The 23,170-nt window shown below is 48.4% G+C and overlaps 7 protein-coding genes across 7 annotated transcripts; 3 read left to right on the top strand and 4 right to left on the bottom strand.

The window, feature by feature from the left end:
* Nucleotides 1-60: 60 nt before the first annotated feature.
* CLUP02_13140 (uncharacterized protein) lies at nt 61-1,085 on the top strand (the record flags this gene model as incomplete). Its single annotated transcript, XM_049292084.1, has 3 exons — nt 61-82; nt 276-956; nt 1,024-1,085. 3 exons carry the CDS (start codon nt 61-63, stop codon nt 1,083-1,085), a joined length of 765 nt encoding a protein of 254 aa, XP_049149230.1.
* Nucleotides 886-2,137, bottom strand: CLUP02_13139 (short-chain dehydrogenase; the record flags this gene model as incomplete). Its single annotated transcript, XM_049292083.1, has 4 exons — nt 886-977; nt 1,186-1,669; nt 1,731-1,986; nt 2,100-2,137. 4 exons carry the CDS (start codon nt 2,135-2,137, stop codon nt 886-888), a joined length of 870 nt encoding a protein of 289 aa, XP_049149229.1.
* Nucleotides 2,138-3,091: 954 nt separating this feature from the next.
* On the top strand, nt 3,092-4,325 carry CLUP02_13138 (Ras family protein; the record flags this gene model as incomplete). The annotated part of the gene is made up of 4 exons (XM_049292082.1): nt 3,092-3,154; nt 3,235-3,299; nt 3,386-3,515; nt 3,582-4,325. 4 exons carry the CDS (start codon nt 3,092-3,094, stop codon nt 4,323-4,325), a joined length of 1,002 nt encoding a protein of 333 aa, XP_049149228.1.
* Nucleotides 4,326-4,458: 133 nt separating this feature from the next.
* On the bottom strand, nt 4,459-6,016 carry CLUP02_13137 (uncharacterized protein; the record flags this gene model as incomplete). Its single annotated transcript, XM_049292081.1, has 7 exons — nt 4,459-4,543; nt 4,648-4,734; nt 4,812-4,993; nt 5,083-5,280; nt 5,345-5,550; nt 5,587-5,651; nt 5,793-6,016. 7 exons carry the CDS (start codon nt 6,014-6,016, stop codon nt 4,459-4,461), a joined length of 1,047 nt encoding a protein of 348 aa, XP_049149227.1.
* A 678-nt stretch (nt 6,017-6,694) lies between these two features.
* CLUP02_13136 (glycosyl hydrolase family 2) lies at nt 6,695-9,382 on the top strand (the record flags this gene model as incomplete). Its single annotated transcript, XM_049292080.1, has 2 exons — nt 6,695-7,279; nt 7,334-9,382. The coding sequence occupies 2 exons, from the start codon at nt 6,695-6,697 to the stop codon at nt 9,380-9,382; spliced, it is 2,634 nt and encodes an 877-aa protein (XP_049149226.1).
* Nucleotides 9,383-9,636: 254 nt separating this feature from the next.
* CLUP02_13135 (xylose isomerase TIM barrel) lies at nt 9,637-14,564 on the bottom strand (the record flags this gene model as incomplete). Its single annotated transcript, XM_049292079.1, has 18 exons — nt 9,637-9,736; nt 9,826-9,998; nt 10,065-10,167; nt 10,231-10,389; nt 10,450-10,587; nt 10,649-10,742; nt 10,816-10,965; nt 11,014-11,053; nt 11,123-11,257; nt 11,316-11,610; nt 11,674-11,732; nt 11,822-11,854; nt 12,045-12,089; nt 12,133-13,847; nt 13,928-14,057; nt 14,130-14,178; nt 14,265-14,303; nt 14,452-14,564. The coding sequence occupies 18 exons, from the start codon at nt 14,562-14,564 to the stop codon at nt 9,637-9,639; spliced, it is 3,570 nt and encodes a 1,189-aa protein (XP_049149225.1).
* Nucleotides 14,565-14,697: 133 nt separating this feature from the next.
* CLUP02_13134 (uncharacterized protein) lies at nt 14,698-15,042 on the bottom strand (the record flags this gene model as incomplete). Its single annotated transcript, XM_049292078.1, has 2 exons — nt 14,698-14,877; nt 14,941-15,042. 2 exons carry the CDS (start codon nt 15,040-15,042, stop codon nt 14,698-14,700), a joined length of 282 nt encoding a protein of 93 aa, XP_049149224.1.
* Between the last annotated feature and the right edge of the window lie 8,128 nt (nt 15,043-23,170).

The following is a 23,170-nucleotide window of genomic DNA, read 5'->3' as shown; positions in this document are numbered from 1 at the left end:
CAAGGGATTCGCTATCATTTCTTCATCGTCGAATAAATACTGGGGTAGAAATTCTTCACGATGGACCCTGCAAATTTGGGAGGTCAGAGAACCGTAGTGCTAGGACTCTGTGACCATTTTATTCGGGCGGTCAACTTCATGGTAATATTATTCCAGCAATCTACCAAAGAGATGGATACTGATTTTTAAACACCAGGCTCCATATCCCTTCCTCTATCTCTTCCCCACGAGGAGGATCTCCCGGCACTTGTTAAATTCAAACCATACATGTACAGACACTACCATATTTCCACCTCGTGGCGTCCCAAAAACGCCTAAAAGCCGCGACAGTCTTACACATCGGCTGCTTTCCCTTGGCCTTTGGGCCTGCTACAAGGGAACACAATCGGTTGTCTACTCCCGGCTAGAGTCACACTTGCCACAAGTTGTTGCATCGACGCTCACCACGATTGCCTGTGCTCCTATCCGGCTGTCCTGGACATCTCTAGTCACGTCTGACGAGAATGAGAGGGACGGCACCTCCATGACGTCTCTGTTCGCCATACGACGTGCCACATGGCTGCGCTTCATCGCTACAACGATTTTGTGCGACAACTTCGATCTTGTGACGAGCTTATGCCTCCAGTTTTTCTTCGACGCTATCGCCCCGTTCCCATCTGACGAAGAGATGCTCAGCGGCGAGGCTACGATTCGTGTCTCGTCTTGTCTGAAAACCGCTGCCTTGATTCTTCCAACTGTCATGCTCTTATGGATACCGGAAACAGTAATCTCCACCTGTGCTGCTACTGCTGCACTTTACCAACATTTGGAAGTCGACAAAGGATGGTTGGTTGGTGTCGCGGAGGACATTCGTATTGGAATTCACTCCATGAGTTTGCAACTATGTCAAGGCCTGGCCCAGGACTTCTTGCTCGGATCCGTCAGTGTTATAGGGATTGCTTTGGCTCCGATGGTCGGTTGGGTGCTGTTTCCGCGATCTGTATGATAACGTAACTTCATGTAAGAGGATGTGTCTTGCGCCAGCAAAAGATGTAGTCTACAATTACCACCCACCTCAACCGCACAACTTCATATATTTCGGATAGAAAGTGCAGTGAGTTTACTCAAAGATATGTTCACAGGCTGTCATGTCGTGTACAAGCATGTATGGTTGTGTTGATTGAATAGAACTCGGCTACATCTTACTCGGCATCCGCATGCCACCATCTAACCTCAACACTGTCCCATTAAGCATCACATTCTCAATAGCGTGCCGTGCTAGTGCCGCAAATTCCTCAGGCTTACCCGCACGTACGGGAAACTCCATAGAACGCTCGAGACTGGCGCGGACCTTGTCGGACATCATGGAAGTCATGCGTGACTCGAATAGACTCGGGGCGATGGTGACAACGCGGATGCCGAAGCGGGCAAGGTCACGGGTCATGGGAAGCGTCATGGCCGCGACAGCGCCTTTACTCGCGGCATAGGCGACCTGGCCCTTTTGGCCGTCAAAGGCTGCAGACGATGCGACCATGATGACGATGCCGCGCTCGCCGTCGGGCTTGGAGGGCTCGTTTTTGGCCATGAGAGCCAGTGCCTGGCGGGTAAGATCGATGGTGCCGCGTAGGTTGATGTTCAGGACAAAGTCCCAAGCATCTAGGCCGAATGGCGCGCCATGGCGGTCGAGGATCTGGCTTGATTGTTAGACATGCACAACACGGCAGTAGCCGGACTCGGGGATGGAAGCATACAGATGACGGGTTACCAACACCGGCTGCTGGGATGACACCTCCGACAGGCTTTCCTGACTCCCTTACCCAGGCGGCGGTTCCCTGGACGGCGGCCTCGATGCTCTTGGTGTCCAGAACATCGCAGACAAAGAACTTTGCAGATGAGCCCAGCTTGGACACCAGCTCATTGCCGCTATCCTCATTCATGTCCAGAATGGCGACGTTTCCTCCATTGTTGCATATGTCCTCCACGCAGGCCTGTCCCAGGCCAGACGCGCTGTCATGGGATGGAAGTTAGCGGGGTGGTCATTAGCATGTGATCAGGGATGATGGGCTGGTTGGGCCGTGGAGAGAGGCCTGTTACGTGAGAAGTTGAGATGCATTGCTTACCCGCCAGAGATGATGAAAGTGTGGCCTGAGATCTTCATTATGATGTTTGTCTATGAGAGAGTATAAATCAAATCACATGGGTTGCAGTTGAGGGATGGATGTCAAAGGAGGTCAAATACCTAGGACGGCGTTGAGGTGAGAGCTTACAGCGGGTGCTCCACTAAAGCTCGGTAGTGCGGTGAGGAACAAAGTCAAGCCTCGGCAGCCGGTGTAGGCTCGGTGAACAATGCCAGTCCCATCGATTATGAGGTGGATTATCAAGCCACGATTGGCGGGGTCACCTGAGGCAGTACGTATCCCCGGGGCTGGAACAGGACGGAGTGCAGGACCAATGGGACCCTATCTCGGGCCGTCTGATAAGGCTTCAAGGTACGTAGTACGAGCAGCCACACCTCTGGCACGTGCGCTGTACGCGGGTGGGCTTGACGTTGGCGCTCGAGCCCCCCCATCCCATGTCGCAGACTCAGCGGAGCCCGGCGGAGGCCCGGCCCAGTTGTCTGGCGGTGGTGGTGTGCCGTCATTGCAGCACCTCTGGGTGCTTTGCCAGCGCACTTTACTGCACCAACCAACTACGGATACCTGAACGCAATCAGCGCAAGGCCAAGAGCGCACTCAAGCGACGTCAATCTTCCTTTTCCCGTCCCTTGCCCAACTCGAAACAACAAACCCGATCTGACGCCCTTTCGTTGCTCGTTGCGACCTCAACGTCGCCGCCAGTCCCAGAGGCCGCCGATTCTTTACTTCCTCCGTTTCTTTATGCCTAGCATTTCTTGGTTTTCGCGAATCGAAACTTGCGCCTGAGCGCGTTATCGGCCCAAACTAGAACTGTCACCGTCTTTTGCTTACAAACTGCACGACTTTCCCTCCTCCTCCTCGGCCATTCAGCTTCCCTCGTGGCCTTATCGCCGCTGCGCCGCTGTCGCCCGACTTTTTCGACCGATACACCCCATCGCGTCGCATACCATACTTTATACACATTCCGCACCGCCACGATGACGAGACCGCGGGGTTCCAGCGCCGCGAGCGAGGAGAGCAACGGCACCGCCGGCGAACAGGTGAGGAACCACCCAAACGAGCTCCGATCCGATAACGACCGGGAACATGGGATAGGATAGCATACTGACGGAGTGCGCAGGAGCTGGGTAGCATGTACGACTACTTGGCAAAGATTATCTTGCTAGGACCAAGCGGGACGGGCAAGTGAGTGGCATCAACACCCGAATGGGAGCACGCGACCAACTCCGGCCCTCGCACATAGCTGACATGGCGCTTCTCCACGATCTCAGGTCCTGTCTGCTTCACCGCTTCGTCAAGAACGAGTGGAGAGTCCTGTCGTCACAGACCATCGGCGTCGAGTTTGCAAGCAAGATCATCAAAGTCGGCACCGGATCACGGCGGAAACGGATAAAGCTTCAGGTATGCCCCCTAAACTCTCAACAGCGCGACTGGGAAGGAAGGCCATGCTGATTACAGGAACACCAGCTTTGGGATACGGCCGGCACCGAAAGATTCCGCTCCGTTTCGCGATCATATTACCGAGGCGCCGCCGGGGCTATTCTCGTCTACGATGTCACAAATCACAGCAGTTTCCGCGGTCTGCAGCCCTTCCTCAATGACGCACGCGCACTAGCATCCCCGAATCTATCATGCCTATTAGTAGGCAACAAGCTCGACCTCGCTTCCGACCAACTTATCGACACAAGCCTTCCTCCGCCAACACCGAGCAGCGTCGGCTCCATGTCGTACTTTGCAAACGGCTCCGTCGGATCAACGGGAACAAGTCTGCCATCGCTCGGCACGCAGCAGAAGGCCACGGAGGCGCCGGAAGGGCGGGAAGTCAGCAATGCGGACGCAAACAGATGGGCAGGGACGGTCGGGATCCCGGTGGTGATGGAATCGAGCGCGTTTAACGGCGAAAATGTTGACGAAATCTTTGCGAGGCTCGCAAGAATGATCCTTACCAAGATCGAGCTGGGCGATATTGATCCGGACGACCCGATGAGTGGCATTCAATACGGCGATGGATACGGAGGTGGATGGAATGCGGGAGCCAGCGACGGCGCGAGTATCAAGAGCTCCATGACTGGCGCGACACTCGATGAAGCGGGAGGTGTCCGCAGAAGAAGAGGCCGACGAAACACGCGCAGCGGCGCAAACTGGGGGCTGAGAGATTGGGAAGAGGTCTTTACGTTGTCGAACCGACGAAGAGGGGGCAACTGCTGCTGAGGTGTTTTTGCCTTATGGTACCATAGGGTGCCATACATGGTGGAAGAGAAGAGACGAAACTTGGATTCTTGCTGGTTGGTGTCTTTGGGCGTGGAGTTTTGCGAGGAGTCTTTATTTTCCAAGGGATGGTCCATCACAGGGCCGGGATACTACGGGCTCGAGGGTCCGAGATTAGCGTTGTACCTGACTTTTGGTTGACGACGAAGGAACCACGTTCGCTTCACATGTCGAAGTTGGGGGAGCTGGCGTTGCGGGATAGATACCTCATTCTTAGGTCAGGGCTGGCCATACACATACACGCTTCGCTTTCACAACTACATACATTAATGGCACCTTTTGGTACATGCAGACAGGGCGGGTGCTTTTTGTATTGATGATGTGACTTTTGCCGGTGACTAGAAGGGTTCGACTATGGGGAACATGGAACTAATTGCATGATCTGATTTGGAATTTGAATCAAAAAGGCAATCTTAACAGTCTCATGACGGAGCTTTGGCTTCCTGGATCGTTGGCAAATGTAATATCTCGAATCTGATATTGGCCGTGAAGTGAAGGGCGTGATGAACGGCGGGAATGCATCCGTCCCACTGGAAGCCCACCCGGGCGATGTGATGCCAGAGGATGAGAAGGACGGCACAATTGAAAACCTGAAACGGCGAGCTGCAGAACTGCAATGCATTTGCAACACGGCCGAGAAAGCCAGTGATTCGAAACCAGAGTAAGCTTTTGCCGTATCGTAAGAGCGAGGGAGACTGACAACGTGGAAGGTGGTCGTCATGAGGCTATCCTCGGGCCCTGAAGCATCGGAGAATGATGCAGCGATTCTCACGGCTATTCCCAACAGAGAAGACGGAGGGCCTCCCTCCGCGAAGGAACCCCACCGAGGTGAGCAGGGGTCTCCAAGGTGGAATTGGGGGAATCTTTTGGATATTTGGGGTAAAGAGGCGGTTCTCCACTCCGTTCGGTGGTGATTTATATCCCCGATGGTGAGACTTGACGATATTTATGGGAACTGGGACAAAGGCCTTCGAATAGGAAGAGTTGCCGATTTGCCATGACGAGTTGTACCCAAGAGGATACCGGCGTGATGGGAACGGTCTCTTGCCAAGAACATGTGCTGCGCCGTCAGTGGGCTTCTCTGCTGCTACTGTAGAACCAGCCCGGCCAAGGTAAGGTAGGTGAGGGGCAGCATTGCCATCACAGACGTTCTCATAGTAGTTGGACTCTTAGAACAGAAGCACGAGGTAAAGGGTCACCTCACTCAAGCCCCTTGGTCTTGCAGCCATGTGCGTGGCTTCCTCCGAATGCAGCCCGCCGGCAGGTTGACTTTATCCAGCAAGGGATGTAACCACACCGTGGCAGCACACTTTAAACAATGTTCCATTTCTAATCCTAGAGAACAGACAGTCTTGTGCCCGTTGGAGAAAAAGAGGCGTCCCTCATTCTCCGCGCGTGCCTGGCTTGGACCAGATGGGGAATACCGGTAAGTGAGAGCAGACAAGGTGGGAGGTGTGGGGGAGCTGATTTCCAAGGAATCCAACGGGGAAAAAGCCTATGAGGGAAAAGGGGCCCTGGATCATGGATCGGGCATGGAGGGAATGGAGATGCATCTCGGCGGGTGTCGTCCCGTCGTTCAGACTGAGGCAAGTTGCACGAGGTTGGAGGAGACTCTCATCCCGGAAACTGGACATGTTGGTCGGAGTTCAGGGATATTTTGGCTTGAACACCTCTGCGCCGATCCCGAGGTGAGGCGAGCTATACGAATTAGTGTAGAGAAAGCTCAATTGCCTACAAAGACCAAAAGCATGAGATGAGGTGAGATGAGAGGTGGTGAAGCGAGCTCAAGTGGAGAGAGCTCCCCGGTCTGGTATGAGTGAGTGTGGTGCATGGATGAGATGGTGACGAGTATATGAGGACGACACATCCTCCCAGTCTTCCACGCGTATGGCAGTCATTTCGCGTGAAGATTCTCTGAGAGCTTTCACCATCAGCTACACAGTCTCACTTACTCTCTGCTGCTCCGCATCGTCGTGAGGTTGCCAATTGAGCGAGATTTTTGTCTTGTCTCATTCACCCTCGACGTTCTCACAGTAAGACACCCAGCACCACGATCTGCCCCTCGGCCCCTCCAACCCCCCGTCCCTGTCCCGGACCAGCATCTAAGGCACCTTAAGGTACCCATCTACCCCGCCATCCTCCGCGGGGCACCTGCGCTCGGTGCGCTCATCCCCGACTTCATCGTCGCTCTTGCGCGCGCCTGCAAATATCCCGGGATTCTTCCCTTTTATCTTTGGTGAGATCCCACCCATCTACTATTTCAATTGGCATCTCTGCACACCTTCATTGCATCCTGATTGTTTCCCCACGCAATGCGCGTTCATCCAGAGCTCATCCGCAGCTCGACCACAGCTAACACCTCCAGCCACCGCCGCCCCCTCCAAACAATGGCATCACGAACCGTCATCCCAATCGACAAGAATTGGCAGTTTAAACAGGCCGGCAAAGAGGACAGCGAGCTCCTTGCTGTCAGTCAGTTCCCAACAAACGTCCACCTCGACCTCATTCACCACAACGTCATCCCCGACCCCTTCATCGGCAAAAACGAGCTTGATGTCCAGTGGATTGGCGAGGTGCAATGGCTGTACAAGACCACTTTCGCCTCAAAGGCTATCCCCGAGGGTGCCAAGGCAATCTTGGCCTTTGACGGTCTCGACACCTTTGCTACCGTTGTGCTCAATGGCAAGACAATCCTGGAAACGGATAACATGTTCACACCAGAGCGTGTCGATGTCACATCTGTCCTGAAAAAGGATGGGGAGAACGAGCTCGAAATCACCTTTGACAGTGCATACCTACGGGGTTGGAAGCTGGTTGAGAAGTACCCTGACCACAAGTGGGGATGCTGGAACGGTGACAACTCGAGACTTGCAGTCCGCAAAGCTCAATACCACTGGGTATGCGCTCCATAGGCCCCCATTTGGCTGGGATGATTATACTGACGCTGCTAGGGCTGGGATTGGGGCCCGACTCTTTTGACGTGCGGTCCTTGGAGGCCAATCAACCTCGAAATTTACGAGTCGCGCCTATCCGATCTTTACTTCGAGACCACTGTGGACGACTCCCTCAAGAGTGCCAAGGTAGTCGCTCACGCCACGACCGAAGGCAAGGCCTCGAAGGTCCGCTTCGATGTGTCACTCGATGGCAAGTCGCTGGCCTCGGAGACGATCGACGCCAAAGCCGACGCGGATATCGCAGCAACCTTCCAAATACAAGACCCTGCGCTGTGGTATCCAATTCGCTACGGCAAGCAGCCCTTGTACACCGTGACAGCCACCCTCCTTAGCGGCAGCGACGAGGTCGACACCCTGTCCAAGAAGATTGGTATCCGCAAGGTCGAGCTGGTGCAGAGACCGGTCAAGGAGCAACCGGGAACATCATTCTTCTTCCAAGTCAACAACGTCCCCATCTTCTGCGGCGGAAGCGACTGGATTCCTGCCGACAACTTCATCCCTCGCATCAGCAAGGAGAGGTACTACGACTGGATCCGCCTGCTGGCAGACGGCAATCAGTTCATGGTTCGTGTCTGGGGTGGTGGTATCTACGAGGAGCAGGAGTTCTACGATGCCTGCGACGAGTATGGCATCCTCGTGTGGCAAGACTTCATGTTTGGATGCGGCAACTACCCTACCTGGCCGGATCTTCTAAAGTCTATCGACAGAGAGGCGAGAGAAAACGTCAAGATGCTGCGTCACCACCCCTCCATTGTCATTTGGGCGGGTAACAACGAAGACTACCAGTATGCAGAAAGCGAGAATCTGACATACGATCTCGCAAATAAGGATGCAGAGAGCTGGCTCAAGACCGACTTCCCTGCGCGATACATCTACGAAAAGATCCTCGTCGATACGTGCAAAGACCTCATCCCCGACACCTACTACCACTTTGGGAGCCCTTGGAGTGGGGAGGACACCAGAGACCCCACGGTCGGCGATCTTCACCAGTGGAACGTCTGGCACGGCACACAAGAAAAGTACCAAAACTTTGACAAGCTTGTCGGCCGCTTCGTGTCAGAATTTGGCATGGAGGCATTCCCCTCGGTCAAGACCATTGATGCATACCTGCCCAAAGGCAAGGACGACCCAGACCGCTACCCTCAATCCTCGACTGTCGACTTCCACAACAAAGCCGACGGCCACGAGCGCCGCATTGCCTTGTACCTGGTAGAGAACTTCCGCTACGCGCCCGATCCCTTGGAGCACTTTGTGTACTGCACGCAGCTGATGCAGGCTGAATGCTTGGCCTCGGCCTACAGACTGTGGAAGAGGCAGTGGAAAGGTCCCGGGAGGGAATACTGCGGCGGAGCACTGGTATGGCAGATCAACGACTGCTGGCCCGTGACTTCGTGGGCCATCTGCGACTACTATCTCCGCCCGAAGCACGCCTACTTCACCGTAAAGCGCGAGATGGCGCCAATTTCCATTGGCATCACCCGCACGGAGCATAAGCACCCCAAGGACAAGTACACGCGCGTCGATATCGAAACCAAGACGCAGATTGAAATTTGGGGCTCGAACTTGCAACTGGAAGACCTGACCGTTGACTTGCTGGTCAAGGCGTGGGACGTCGAGACCGGGGAGGAGACGTACTCTGAGACTGTTGACAAGGGCTTTGTCCTGCCTGAGAACAGGTCAACGGAGATGGCCGCCTTTGAGGTCCCCGTGAGGCAAAAGGGCGATGAGGCCAAGACCGTCGTCGCAGCGTACCTGATTCAGGATGGCAAGCAGATTGCGCGATACGTCAACTGGCCTGAGCCGCTCAAGTATCTGCACTTGCAAAAGCCCAAGAGCCTGAAGGCGACACTTGCGGAGGGCGGTGATGTGGTGGAGATCAGTGCCGAGGTTCCCGTCAAGGGTGTCGCGTTGGAGGCTGAGGATGATGCTGTGGTATTCAGCGATAACTTGGTAGACATTGTCCCCGGTGAGGTTGTCAAAATTGGAGTCAAGGGTGCGACCAAGGATACAAAGATTGAGACGAGGTATCTGGGTATGCTCAACTGATAGAGATTCACGGGTAGTGAATCACCTTTGGAGTGTTTAAGGAAGCAGGATATGATTCAAAAGCAATATTAAGTCTTTCGGATTTCACCCCAGACTGTCAAACGGTGCAATGAATCAAAGGCTGTCTATGTCTACTGAGTCCAAGATCACGGCCAGTGAGTCTATGCCTCTAATAAGTAAGGTTAAATTCCCGTATCCCCCATCTCAAAATAATCATGCCCACCACGTCTCGGCCCTGGAGGCAAGCAATCTGTCTACAAGGCCGCCAAGAAGAGTCCCTCTAGGCGAAGACCCTCAGTATCGGCGACTTCAGTATACACTCTCGGGCTGTGGTAGGGGTGGTACGGGTACGGTCTGGTGTAAGCAGCGGGTGTCAGTATGCAAGTATGATTCCAACCTGTTTGCCTGCTTGTGGGATGGAAAATAAGCTGATTGCAACTAACCCGTATTCAGGCGTAAACGAGATCTGATAATCGGCGCCGCGAGTCGCGCTGTGTTGAATGACCTTTGTCCAGAACCGCTCAAAGAATTCCCTCTCGGGCTTATAGACTGGGTCTGAAGGGTCGGCGCACTGCGATGCTTGTGTTGTGCCGATGCGGGCGTGGACGTGGTAGATCTATGGACGTCAGTATCGACGTTGGTCACCTACGCGCTTGAAACATGGTGTTTCCTTTCAACTTACATGCGGGATGACCTTTTCGAGGACCTCCTGGTCTTCTACGGACTCGTCCAACAGACGCTCCGAGACGACGACCCAGTGCGAGATGTCGGCGGTTATGCGAAGGCTGAAGCAGAGTAGCCGCTGTCAGAGTAGTTCTCGGTACACGTCATTGAGGGTGAGTACTCACTTTGGCACTCTTTCCAGGATGTACCTTGCCGCGTACGGGTTGAACATGGATCGGTTTCGGTGTGTCTCGTGTGTCACTCGCCCCGCAAACCCCAGTTCCTCGTCGATCTTGAATGTGCCTTGGTAGAACTCGACGGACTGGTCGAGAGTCCAGATGTCGCTATTCCTCGAGACTCAGCACTGTCCCGGAATCAATGTGTGACCTGTTGGGGGAGCGTACCTTCCAGACTGTGCGTTCACTTTCACAGGCTTGAGAACTTGGGCACGTTCGAGTTGCTTGCGATAGTGCTCGAGGTGGTCTTTTGGCGTCAGCCCTGGTGGCCTAGGACCTACGTATCCGGGCCATGAGGACATGATTCTAGAGCAGGGGGCATTAGCACAGGTGGTTTTTGGTGGCTAGGGGAGATCTTCAAGCTTACTGTGCGACAAGCTGAAATTCAAATTGATCGAGGATGCGTCTCAGTTCGGGTAGTTGCTCGGCGGGAATGTCTCTGTAGTCAATCTCGACTCCGGCTACGCGGTGCAGTGAGTCAGTGGCGAGGGTTTTCTCACAATTAGAGTCAAAACGATGCGAATGTGGACTTACTGTAGCCCTTGGCCTTGAGATCTGGGAATAGAGCGACCCAGTTGGCGAAGTTGTCGCCAGGGGAGATGCCCCATAGCGTGCGGAATCGAGCGATGCTAGGCATGTTGACCAAAGTGCAGATACGATGGGATCCAGTGACGGGCAAGAAAACTGACGAAGGAGAGAAAGATCAGAGGCAAAGGATCAGCTTCGAGAGACGGAAAGCCTGGTAAGGCGAATATGCGAGGGCGAGGCATTGCTTTTTAAAGCTCGCACAGCTCCCACTAGAACCCCTCTATAGCATTAACCCCGTGCCAAAGCTCCCCACGAGTCCGTCAAACTCGGGAGCTCTTATTCCATCTATAGCCGGCCAATGACCCGAAGCCAATTCGACCAGATGGGCTTCAACGGTGGACCCCGAAAATGGTCCGAAAGCGCCCGAGTCTTGCTTTCTTTCCTTTTGCTGTAGTACAACAAGCAGCCGTCGTTGTCTAGAAGGAATACACTCGGCGAACTTTTACCTGATGTGGACAATCGTCTGAGGAACGGCACAATGGCATCATCCCGTCCGACTTGTGAACCCCGCGGATTGTAAGCCCCTCCCCCACTTGCCAGAAACGGTAATTTATCCCTCGGAGTCTGGGGAATAGTGGATCATCCATTCGTTGTGTGAGCTTCAACTCGAGTCTCGAGCTGCCCAAAGCCTGTGAATCAGGAAAGGGAATAGAAATGGAGGCGTTCTGAGCTGTATCGAGTAAGACTCGCCTATGTTTGAAATCTGTATGTATAAAGATAGAGCGTCGTGTCTTGGTGTCTCTTGCCGCGCCAGTGTCAAGTCTGACTGGGTGTTAGTAGCTTGATGGTGCCAAACCAGTCTACATGCTACTTAGATCGATGCCATCTTGGAGCGCATCGAATTCTGTATCAGAGTATTCTCGCTTTTGATTGATGGCTATTGATCACACCCTCTACTACCTAAGACTAGGCTGTTCGAAATACCCAGCCCTATCGGCAGATCTTGACCAACCATGCCGGGTTCAATGCAACGTGGGAGACTGAACTAGACATCACGATGAATTCCATTCGTCATCAAGTCGTGATTAACCCCTAGAAACGGAAACAGGATATCTACGGCAAATATTCCGTACCAATGGACCGGCGTTGAAGTCCATGCGTTATCCTACTACCCCGTCCACCGCTGTCTTCCTACCTTACGTGAATTACCTCTAGAGAGCACGGCCAATGCAGACAGAGACCCTGTCGTGGGGATCCATAGACTGACGAGAGGCCGACTTCTTTGTATGATCAGCTTTCCTGGTTCTGAATCTCCATTGCGACATGCCAATCCAAGTGTTCGAGAACATCTTCTGGCTGCACAGCCTCGTCACACTTAGGGCACAAGTATTGCTGTCCTTGCTCGTCTGTTGAGCTACCTTGAACGGCCCGAGCCGAGATACTCGCAGTAGCTAATCTCTCTGATGTTGAGCCTTCTGCTGCATCGTTCGCTGTATACATCCTTTTTCTACCTGCATGCTTGTTCGCCACATCTCCCTCTCGGCTTCGTTTCCGAAGGGACGCAGAGGAGTCCGATGTAAAGAAGGATGTGATACGGTGCCCAGGATCAGACGTAGGCACCCCGGATTCCAGATTCGACATGCTAACAGAGATACCCAAGCACGGCCAAGACTCACCGTGGTCTGTAAGATCCTTGAGTAATCCATGCAGCATGTTAAATATGGTATCCCGGTTGATCTCGACGTGCGGTGGGATCGGCGCTTGCTTGGATCGCGTCGGGCCGAACCGACCCCGGATATGGTGTTGAACAGCAATAGTCCTGGGTCGTCGAGGCACCTCTGAATCCAGATCGAGATCGCGTAGTCGCGACTCGAGATCTGCCGCAAAGATTCGCAGCCATTTGCTGGCCTGTTGAAGGTTCTCGGCTTTGGGCACAAAGGTCTTGGCAGCCAGCAAAGACTGGACTTCACTCCGGGGCCTCACTGGGCCTGTCTCGTCACCTCTGATGGCCCTATACACCCATTGACCATCTGGCGCTCCCAATTCTGATCTCATCTCTGCAAGTGAGACCTGGAGTAGGTCGCGTATGCCATCGGACCCGAACGCCTTGACGACTTTCTGACCAAGCTGCCTTGCCAAACCGGAGAGTGAGGTCACTTTGAGGGTCGGCATAATGGTGGGGATGCATTTGCGCCTGATGATTGTTTGACCGAATGGTTTGTTCATTCGAGAAGCGACCTTGGCGAGCATCTTGTTATGGCTAATGCCAGCGGACGTGGCGAGTTCCAGTTCCGCCTTGATCTCTTTGCGGATATTGAGAATAATGCTAGCCCCGATGCTCAGTACCACGTCGTCCCAGTCGAGTATGTATTCTGGGTCACGGGCATTGGGAAGATCCATCACCTTGTCCGACTTCCAGTTGAGCGACGTGTCCACCGGGGGTAGCGGTAGCGTTTCTTCGGCGTTGTTGCTGAACGATCCCAATCCAGGGAATCGCTTCGTCAGAATCTGGTAGACTTGAGCTGACAGGTCAACGTAGAACTCATCCACCCCGGCTCTCTCGATGGTAGGCGCAGGCGTGGCCGGAAGAATCCTTCGCACAAGCTTCATCGTCCTTCGCGACATGTCGCGATATGGGTCCAGAGAGGCCTTGTCCGTCGTCAAATTGTCCAGAACGTCGGCCCTGTACCTCCAGCAATCGTCGCCTTCCCTCCAAGTTGGGACATGTTGAAGGACGATGTCTGGGCAGAGCCGACGGGCTTCCTCCACTGAGATAGTCCTCTTCAGTCCGCGATCCTTTGCTGGATAATTCAACGCGATGATGGCGTTCCATTGGCGCACTGCGAGGGGTTTGGAAGGGGGAAGACCCAGCCTGACAGATTCATACTGGGCATAGAAGGAGTCGTAATCGACGAGTGCAACAACTCGGAGAGGCGATTCTGGGGATGATTGTCCAAGGAGCTGCAGGTCATGCTGGGTGAATTGTGATTCTGCGCTCGTCGGATCAGTCGGGAACGTGAAGCTGTCATCGGACATGTCTGTGGCGTGTTCAGCTCCGTAAATTCATGTCATCGCTTATTTGATTGTGTAAGGTGAGTGAAGACCTTTGAGTTCAAACGCAAGGCAATCTCGTCATAAGAACCAAAACTTGAGTGCATTCTTGAAGATGGAGGTTGGCGATGTAGCTGTCGAGTACGCCATTGGAAGGGAATGTCTGGGGTCCTCACTAACAGGGCATTGATCACAGCCTAGAGACTTGACTGCAGCAGTGCTGTGACATTCTGTTAGAGTGTAACTTTAGATCGCGGGTAATCGCTAACTGAATCGAACATCCCCAGGCTGCTTACGCGGAGCTGACGTACAATTACACTGTAAAAAAGTCCGAGACTTAGTGGGTAGCTGCCTGTGAGTGAGAAACCAGGACTACTTTGGGGGTTGAGGTTACCTAATATCACCGACTGGACTCAACTTCAGTCCGCATAATGAGAGCTTCGCTGTAAGATGATGATTGAAGAGGATCCATAGGTACAGTATCCAGAGGAAAGCAAATGGACCGATTTCAGAAATGGGAAAACAAACATCTCAAGACGGATAAATTACGATCGAATCAATCGTATCTGTCATATCTTCAGAGAGTCTTACAGGCCAGTGAGGTGCCCAAGGAGCTTCAAATCGCTTTCCATGCCCCAACTCTGCAATTGGTTAGAGTACAATATTTCAAGTTGGGTCGGCGGCGCCGCCTGATCACGGATCATCCGCACCAATAGCCGGGGTAAGAATCTTCAATTCAGGTATTACTGATTAACGGCAGAGAAAAAGACAAGTCCCGTTTCCACCTCGGTAGTCGGAAACCCCCGAAACAAAGTCCATCACAACGGAGTCATTGTCTTAAGCCTTGAGGTTGGAGACATAGATGCAGTGGGCGGCGTCCTTCGCGTCGGTGCAGTCGCGGCGGATCAGCTTGGCGCCGTTGTTGACGCCGTCGCAGCTGCAGTGGGAGCATTCGTGCCAGTAGCACCGGTTGCTGTCGTAGTAGCAGGCAATGCCCTCCTCAGCCACACAGAGCTTCTGTTATAGCAGACTTGTCAGTAAATCTGGACGATCTGAACCTTGAGACCGTGTGTAACTTACGCGAGCGAAGAGCTGGGAAGCCTCGTTGGGAGAGGTTTCGAGGGGAGCGGCGAATACGGCGCCGAAGAGGGCGACGGCCGAGAAGATGACAGCCGACTTCATTTTGAATGTTGTAAAAGAGTGTTTAGGTTTTAAAGAGTGTGGGTTGATAGCGAATATGTAGCTGTTGACAGATTTGTTCGAGTTGATAAAGTAATATGAGTTGGAGGGAGAGAATCGTCCTTCGTCTTCTTATCAGAAACGTCAACCTCATGTGTTCTCCCTTCCTGTGCCTTTTTCCTCTCATCCCACGTCGTGCCGTTGTCCCCATCGCCAAATTTGCCCGTGCTTTCTCCCTTCCTGTGCCTTTTTTCTCTCATCCCACGTCGTGCCGTTGTCCCCATCGCCAAATTTACTCGTGCTTTAAAATTGCGCATCTACGGGGACGATGACTTTTGAAAATATCTCCGAATAGAACACCGACACGCAGACCCGGAACACAGCCCGCGAAGAGCGCGGCAGGGCTGTGCTAGCCCACGATCCCCGCAGTTCTCAGCCAGCGGAGTTGGGCTCACTAGGAGCTACGATACAACATGGATATCAATGTAGTGCGAAGCTTTGTTGTAGAGGACAATAAATAGATTGCTTTTCAGGAACCGAAGATACATGATTCGTCATTTAGGCCCGATCGAGGTTGCATGTGGTGCTGATATGTCAACGCAGGTGATTGTTGATGTGTGCAAAATTGCTTACCCCCTTCAGCCCTTCGGGTGGACTCTCCCACAATCCCGCGCCGAGATGACAAAGTGATTTCATGTCTATTGGCAAGCCTAAAATAGTAGTAGTTGTGTAGCTGTGGGTTAGCGCACGAATCGTACAACGCTTTTTGCTGGAATGCTCGGAGCGCATAGGCGGAACGTGGAGATTTCAAGTTTCATATATTTCTGAACAGGAAAATAGACAGCGAAGACACCATCTTCTTCTAATGTGAAATGTGAATTTGAATTTGAAATAGGCTATTTTACTTCTACTGGTAGGGCCCGAAGGTTTTGGAACAACTTAACGAGGTATAGTTTAACATCAACTGATCGAAAGGTGACAAGGAAGACCGCGCCATGTTAGCTCGGGACTTGGAACAGCCCTATTCTAGCCATCGGCATCTTCCGTCTAAAGGCGCAGATCCAAATTTCGGGCACGTCCGCATCCGCTTCGACTTACGATTCATGTCATTATAGGTAGAGAGGTCTAGTCGAGATGGAATCTCGTTGGTAATAGAGCTGTAAGCGAGTTCGGTATAGTCCTAACGGGGCGACCTTAACGTCAGACAAATATGCTCAACTTCCCCTTCCCGGGAGTGCCGTCTTCGGGCTCTATCAACTCCTTCTTCCAAATAAACAGCCAATCCTGGAAGCTTAGAGCTGACTTAGGGCTTAGAGGCTAGCTCTTATAGCTCCCAGAGATCCGAGATGGCTTCTTAGACTTGTAAAAATGACGGCTAGATGGTCATTACTAGTGACGAGAGCTCGCGGATACTAGCGATCAATTGCGAGTAGGAGAGGGCTTTGGAGAAATCTAACCTGAGTATAGTGAGAGACGGAGAGATAACCATTGATGGTCATGAAGAATTCTGTGTATTCGTCTTAATGTTCCCAGATGCCCTCGTTCGCCATTGGAAGTATTCACACAATCCCGTGATACACATGGGATGTTGATGCCAAAAGGGCACCAGGCTGCTTAAGTACCTGGTCATTTGTAGAGGACTTCACAAAACGAGATGCGGAGTCCTTCAATAAGAGTCTTGGTGAGCCTCTAGCATGATCATCTAGAAATTCAAGCTGTACCCCGTAGCTTGTTTACACACTATCAACGGCTCAATGTCACTCCTACGGGCATGGTTTGGAGGACTAGGACTTGTTGCTGACGACTTCTAGTTCAAGTGTCGAAACTATTTTCACTAAGACTCCCTATACGTCCATATAAGTTTGGAGACAATAATCTCTTTATATGATATAGAAAGCTCAAATTCCATCCTCAACTTTCTCTCTAGGCCCATGCTATTAGTATCCCTATTACAAGGTAGTTAGTTCGAACCGTAGTTGACGAAGAGATCAATTGAACTATTTGAATATCTACGTAGGTATAAAAAGGAGGTTCTAACCGTAAGTTAGGCTAACTACGATAATCGTAAATAGGGCCCCTAATTAGCCCCTGCGTAGTTAGCTATATGCTACGGTCGAATTAGACTTCTAATTCGATATTAACTTTCTCTTTTTTTTATCGATTTAACTATTACGGTTAGAGGTATAATTCGACCTCGGGCCCGTTTACTAAGTTATCTCCTTTTCCCCCTTTTCTCTACTCTTTTTATATAACCTATCCCTCTATTCGTACGGTGACTTTTCTACTACTTACGAATTATTCTAATCCCTTATTTAGTACTACTTTCGTAAAAGCGTCTACGAGGTTATCTTTACTATTAATCTAACGGATTTTAAATATCTCGCGCCTTTTATACGATTACCTAAGGGCTATAATATTAATTATAAGCCTCTTTTCCTTCGTCGTTCCTAATTTAACGAGGTATTTATATAGCGAGTAGGAATTAGTATAAATAACCGTTAGAATAGGTAAAAGGCTAATTCGATTAGTAATCTTCTTTAGCGTCGTTAAAATTGCGTAGGAGAGGTTAATGCCGTTAATTATATTATAAACCTCCGACGCTAATATACTCCTCGTTACTTATTTATTTTTAGTTAATGAGTAGTGGATTATATTACTATATATAGTAAATTCGCTCTCGCTTATACTCTCGTTAGCTAGGATAATAATATACCCTAATTACGAAGTAAGGTCGTTATTATTTATAAATAACCTATCGATAAAGACATAGAGCTTATTAGTCGCAAGGTCGATTAGGTAGTAGACGAGACCTCGATCGAGATTCGTTTACTACTACTTAAGCTGCTTATTAAGTACCTCGACGTCTCGTTCGGTTAGATCTATAGCCTGCGCTGCCCTAGCGCAATTAAAAGTCGCCTTAAGCTAATAAATACTCGTAATATATACCCCTCGCGCAAGCTTAGCTTTATACCGCTTTTTAATATTAATTATGTTCGGATTAACGAGGTTAATCTTCTCGCCCTGCCCCTTTTATTAAAAGACGACAGTTTCCCTTTTAATTATAAAAATCCCGCCGTTAAATACTAGGGGGGTGTTTATTATAAGGACCTCTTTTAGCTTTGTTACGAAGCCCGCTTTCTAGAGCTCCTCATCCTCCTTCTTTATAAAATTAATATCGGATAGGCCCAATATATCGTCGGTCTATATTCTAACGATCCTAAATTAGTCGCTTTCGTACTCTACGACTAGTAAGCACGGGTCGTACGTAGAGGTAACTATTAATAGTTAATTAATATAGAAATCGTAGTAAGTAGCCTACTAATAAGTACCCGATTCTACGAGCCTATATAGTAGCTTTAGTACTTTAATAATCGTGCTTTCTAAGTACTTATTAGCTATTTCTTTCGGTAAATAGGCTAGGATTTTCCTTATGAGCCCTGTGGCCGATTAGGTATAGGCCTAGGTAATATTACGGCTCTAAATCTCGTATCCCTTCTTCCGTAGCGATGCTATTAATACTATTATTAATCGTTAGCTATAGCGCTATATAGTAGGCGATTATATAAGTAGCGTCGCCTTTTTAACGTCGCCGTACCCCTAAATTACGTATTTAGACTTCTCGTACGGTTAGGGTATTCCTTTTCCTTTAATTTCACGAACTATTCGCGATTTAAATATGCAGAGGTTTGTATACTTTTCTAAATCGTAGAGGATAAATCGATAGACCCCTCGATCGCGCAGAGTATCTACTTCGATAAGATCTAATCCCTTATACGGCTTTTTAGTAGTTATAATTACGCCTTCTTTACGTAGTTTAACTATTAGCTCGAAATCGGCTTTCTCTTTTACCGTATAAAAGGTATTAATTACTTCGTCGCTAGTAATAAATTACCGCGTTAGTGCTTACCATTATAGTCTCCCGCGACGTCTTGCTAGTAATATTAGTGCCCTTTTAGCAATTTCCTCTTCCTCGTCGTCTATTAGTACTACTATAACGATTTCGTCGAGGATAATTTCCTATGCCTTTGCTACGGGTTATATAGCTTCCCCTAGCTCTTCTTCTTCTTATAGGCTAGAAATTACCTCGATAGGATCTATATAATATAGTTTAACTACCGTAATTAATACCTCGAGTAGCTAGTTACGATCTCTCGTAACTACGTAAGAACGCTCGTCGATGGAAATTAATTTATATAGCCTAGCCTATTATTAAGTAATTTCGCGCTATACTCGTATATCCGAATTTAGGGGTATATTTAAATTAACCCCTATATCGGGCCTATTGCGCGTAGTAATTACTTTATTAACTTACCTTTTTATACTTACCTCGCGCAGTGCTTATATTACTTTTTTAACTACTTAAGCTCGCTAGCTTACGTTTAGTAACGGTAGCGAGGCTAAGGTCGTTCTTAAATATGCTCTAAATACTAAAAGCGTCGGTATAAGCCCGTTAGGCCCTATAGTGTCGTTATAGTATTTAAGTACCGTTTAGAAGTATTCGTCGTCGTCGGAATCGGGATTTTCCTTTTTAATAATTTTAAACGCTCTTTTTAACTACTAGTGCGCCCTTTTTACTTTTCTAATATTATAGTACGCTTTAACGGGTACGACTTTTAATTATATACCGTAGGCTATCGCATTTTTTTTAAATTCTACTAACTTAAAACTAATACTAGCGTCGGTTTTAATACCGTCTAGCGGTCCTTAGTATATATCGATCTAGCTTTTTTATAGAGCTACCTATACTATTTTTACTTATAAATCCCGTAGGAATTGCCCTATTTAGAATAATATAGCCTCGTCGATTATATATAGGACCGGTTGACTATTTAAGTAGAAGATATTAACGACGATCTCCTAATTAAAGTTGAGCTTATTATGTAATTTAAATTTAAATCTGCGTAGGCTCTGCGCATTTATTTAGCATTAGTAATATACTTTCGTTAACTACTCTAGCGCCCCTATTTTAATATTATTATTACCCAATTACTTTAAGAAGTTATATAGCCTCGCGACCGACGGGTAGCTAAATCTCTAGTATAGTTATCTAAGCTCACTTTCCGTTAAGTAATTAATCGACTTCGTGTCGTTAGTAAGCCTTATAAACGCGTGCCCCTATCGTCGTTCGACTATTTCGAAGTACTTACGGCTAGAGATTCTATTCCTCGTATTATTAAATATAATGCTTAGTCGATCTATGTCTCTTAGATATAAGAGAAATGGGGTATTAATGGGTAGGATATAGAAAGTTATCGTTCCGAAGTACGTCTTTACTTTTACCGTACCTAGGGCGACGATTTCCTTGCCTAGGCCGAAGCTAATCCTCGTAATACCCACTATTAACGTATTAAGCGTTACTAGTGCGATTTTTTATAGCGCTTAGAATTACCCTTTTCCTCTTATTAACTATTACGATACTTTAGTATCTAGGATAATCCTATAAAAATTATCTAAGCCGTACCTTTCGCTCGCGTAGAATGCCTATATAAGCTTAGTATTCGAGTAATCTAGGTAGTATAAAAAGGGCCCCTCTAGCTACCCCTAGAATTACTTAGTACCATATCTCTTCTCTTTAAATATTAAAAAAGTAGAATTCTACGCTATTAGATTCGTCCTTTTACCTACCTCCGTATCCGTTATCTAAGGGACCTTCCCTTACTATCTATAAATAAAAGCCTGCTTATTAAGGGCTTCTACTACCTTTTATTCGTTTAGCCTCGTATATCCTCCCGAGGCTAACGGGGCGAAGAAAGAGTAATTAATATCGTCAACTTCGTCGTAATCTAATTCGTCGGTATAGGGGGTAAGATCTTCTTTATTTTCCGAATTTCTTATAGGGTGCGGGTGCTTTAGGCCGCTAAATTAGCTACTTTTGCTAGGTTCCGTGCCCCCAGATCTGCCCTTATATATAACGAGGAATTAGTTAAATCGATAAGGGCTAGTTTTGCTATTTATTACCCTCGATTTTCTATATTATTCGTACGATTTAGCACGCTCTTCCTTAGAGTAGTTACTTAACTAATATCTATCCTTTTTATAAATAAAATACTATTTCTTCCGTTACCCTACTCGCGAGTTAAATCTCTACCTATTTAACGAATTTAGGATTCCTTACTAGCGATTACCGTACCTAGCTTCTTTTCCTTTCTTATTATATATTCGGTTAACTTAATAATATTAATAAGGGCCGTCGTATACTTAGAAGTAGGTTTAGCGCGGCATTCTTATTTTAATATTAAAGCTAAATCTTAGCCTCGAGCAGAGCGTCTCGTAATTTTTAGGTACTTAGTATAAAGTTATTTTTGCCTTTAGAACGCGCTAGACTACGGTATAGAGATATCTAACTTTCCGCTCGTTAGTCCCCTTATTTAGCTAGGTTTTCGCTAGCTTATTAATTTAATCGATAAGCTCTTTGAGGATTTCTACTCGCGATTTACCCTCTATTATCCTAGCTATAAATACGAAAGAAATCGCTCGTAGCTTAGATAGGAGCTCTAAATTCCTATCGTAAGTCTCGAAGCGGCTTCGGATTACGTTAATAATACCGAGAAAGTCGTTCCGATCGAGATTACGTACCGCTTTATAATAATAATTAGAGGCCTTGCCTGCGAGTACGATATTAATTACCGAATAGTACTAGTGTTCTCTAATCCCGACTTTTTTATAATAGTCGTAGAATATCGTTAGGGTCTCTTATAAGACCTCGTACTTCTCCCTAGAGTATAATTTCTTTCTTAGGAAGATCTTTTTAAGATCTATAAATTGCCTCGTATTTATTACTATATTTTTAGTATTTATATACGATCCCTGCGTCGCTACGTATTATTAATAACTTCGGGTAGTCTACTTCCTTTCCTACTAGCCGATTAGTACTAAATTTCGTATTAGTAATAGCAACGAGCTATAAATCGAAATAGGTAGAATTATCGATTGTTATACTTCTAGTATTATATTTTGCTTCTATATATCCTTTTATAACGATAGATTACCGTTAGTAATTATAAGAAGAAAATCTAGGTCGTTTACCCTTTTTTTGAATTTGTTAAAGCGATTGTACGCCCTATTAACTTATGCCTAGGTCTATATTACGAATTCCTCCTCTATAATCGTTGCTACTAGGATTTCGTAAGGTTCTCGTAATTATAATTGCGCTAGTAGTACCCCTCGCCTATAGAGGAATTTATTAACCGCTTTCGTAATTCTTAGGCTTACGCTTACGAACCATTTGTCTAGCTAATAGCTAAGGTTATTTACGATTTCGTAAAACAGGGGTTACCCCTATAGCCTCTTTTTCTCGTAGACCTTAGTTAAATAGATTAATACCGCGTTAATTTACTCGCCGTTAGGTTAATTTGCGATTCTATATATCTACGTTCCTTAATAATCCGGGTTAATATTTACCCACTTATAAGGGATTAGGATTCTGTCTAGGATCGGGTTTCTTTCTCTTCTTTTTTACCCTAACTTACTAAGGGTCGTGCTCTAGCTTATGCCCGTATTAGTAGTCACTAGCGTATTTAATCTTAACGGGGATATATCTAATCCGCGCGCTAGTCGTAGCAAATCCGTACTTTCGCTACTTAACGAATTTATCGGGGTCTAAGAGATTCCCGCTTCCTCTTGCCGTCTCGCTACTACTCTCGTTTTTACTATTTCTAATAATTACTACTACCCTTTTAGATCGCTAGCTATTATACTTACTAGGATCCTCCTTTTCGTTTAGTATAAAAGGGTAGGTTTTAGTAGTTCCTTTTAATAATAGTAGCGGTAGACGTTTATATTACTATAGGAAGACGTAGTAATTAGTCTCGGGATCTTTACTAGTTACCGATTTCCGCTATCCCGTATATTTCTAGCTTCCTAAGCCTCGTGCTCTCTATAATCTCTAAATAGCTTCCTTCCCTAACTTACCTCCTCTAGGGTAGTATTCCGTAGGAATAGTTAAAAGTAGACGCCGGGCGGCTCGTAGAGGAGCCGTATAGGTAGTTAGGTGCGGTTAGCGAGGTTAAGTCCTCCTTCTCGTAAGGTCGCGCAGTTATTAAAGATACCCACCGCAATTTGCGCTCGTATTAACTAGGGTTAGATACCTTAAAAATCCTTTCTCTTACGGCCTCTCGGTACCCTATTTTAT

This window comes from Colletotrichum lupini, chromosome 7 (assembly GCF_023278565.1).
Source record: "Colletotrichum lupini chromosome 7, complete sequence".
NCBI lineage: Eukaryota > Fungi > Ascomycota > Sordariomycetes > Glomerellales > Glomerellaceae > Colletotrichum > Colletotrichum lupini.
Note: the sequence above shows the minus strand (reverse complement) of the source record. Positions and strands in the feature narration are given on the sequence as shown.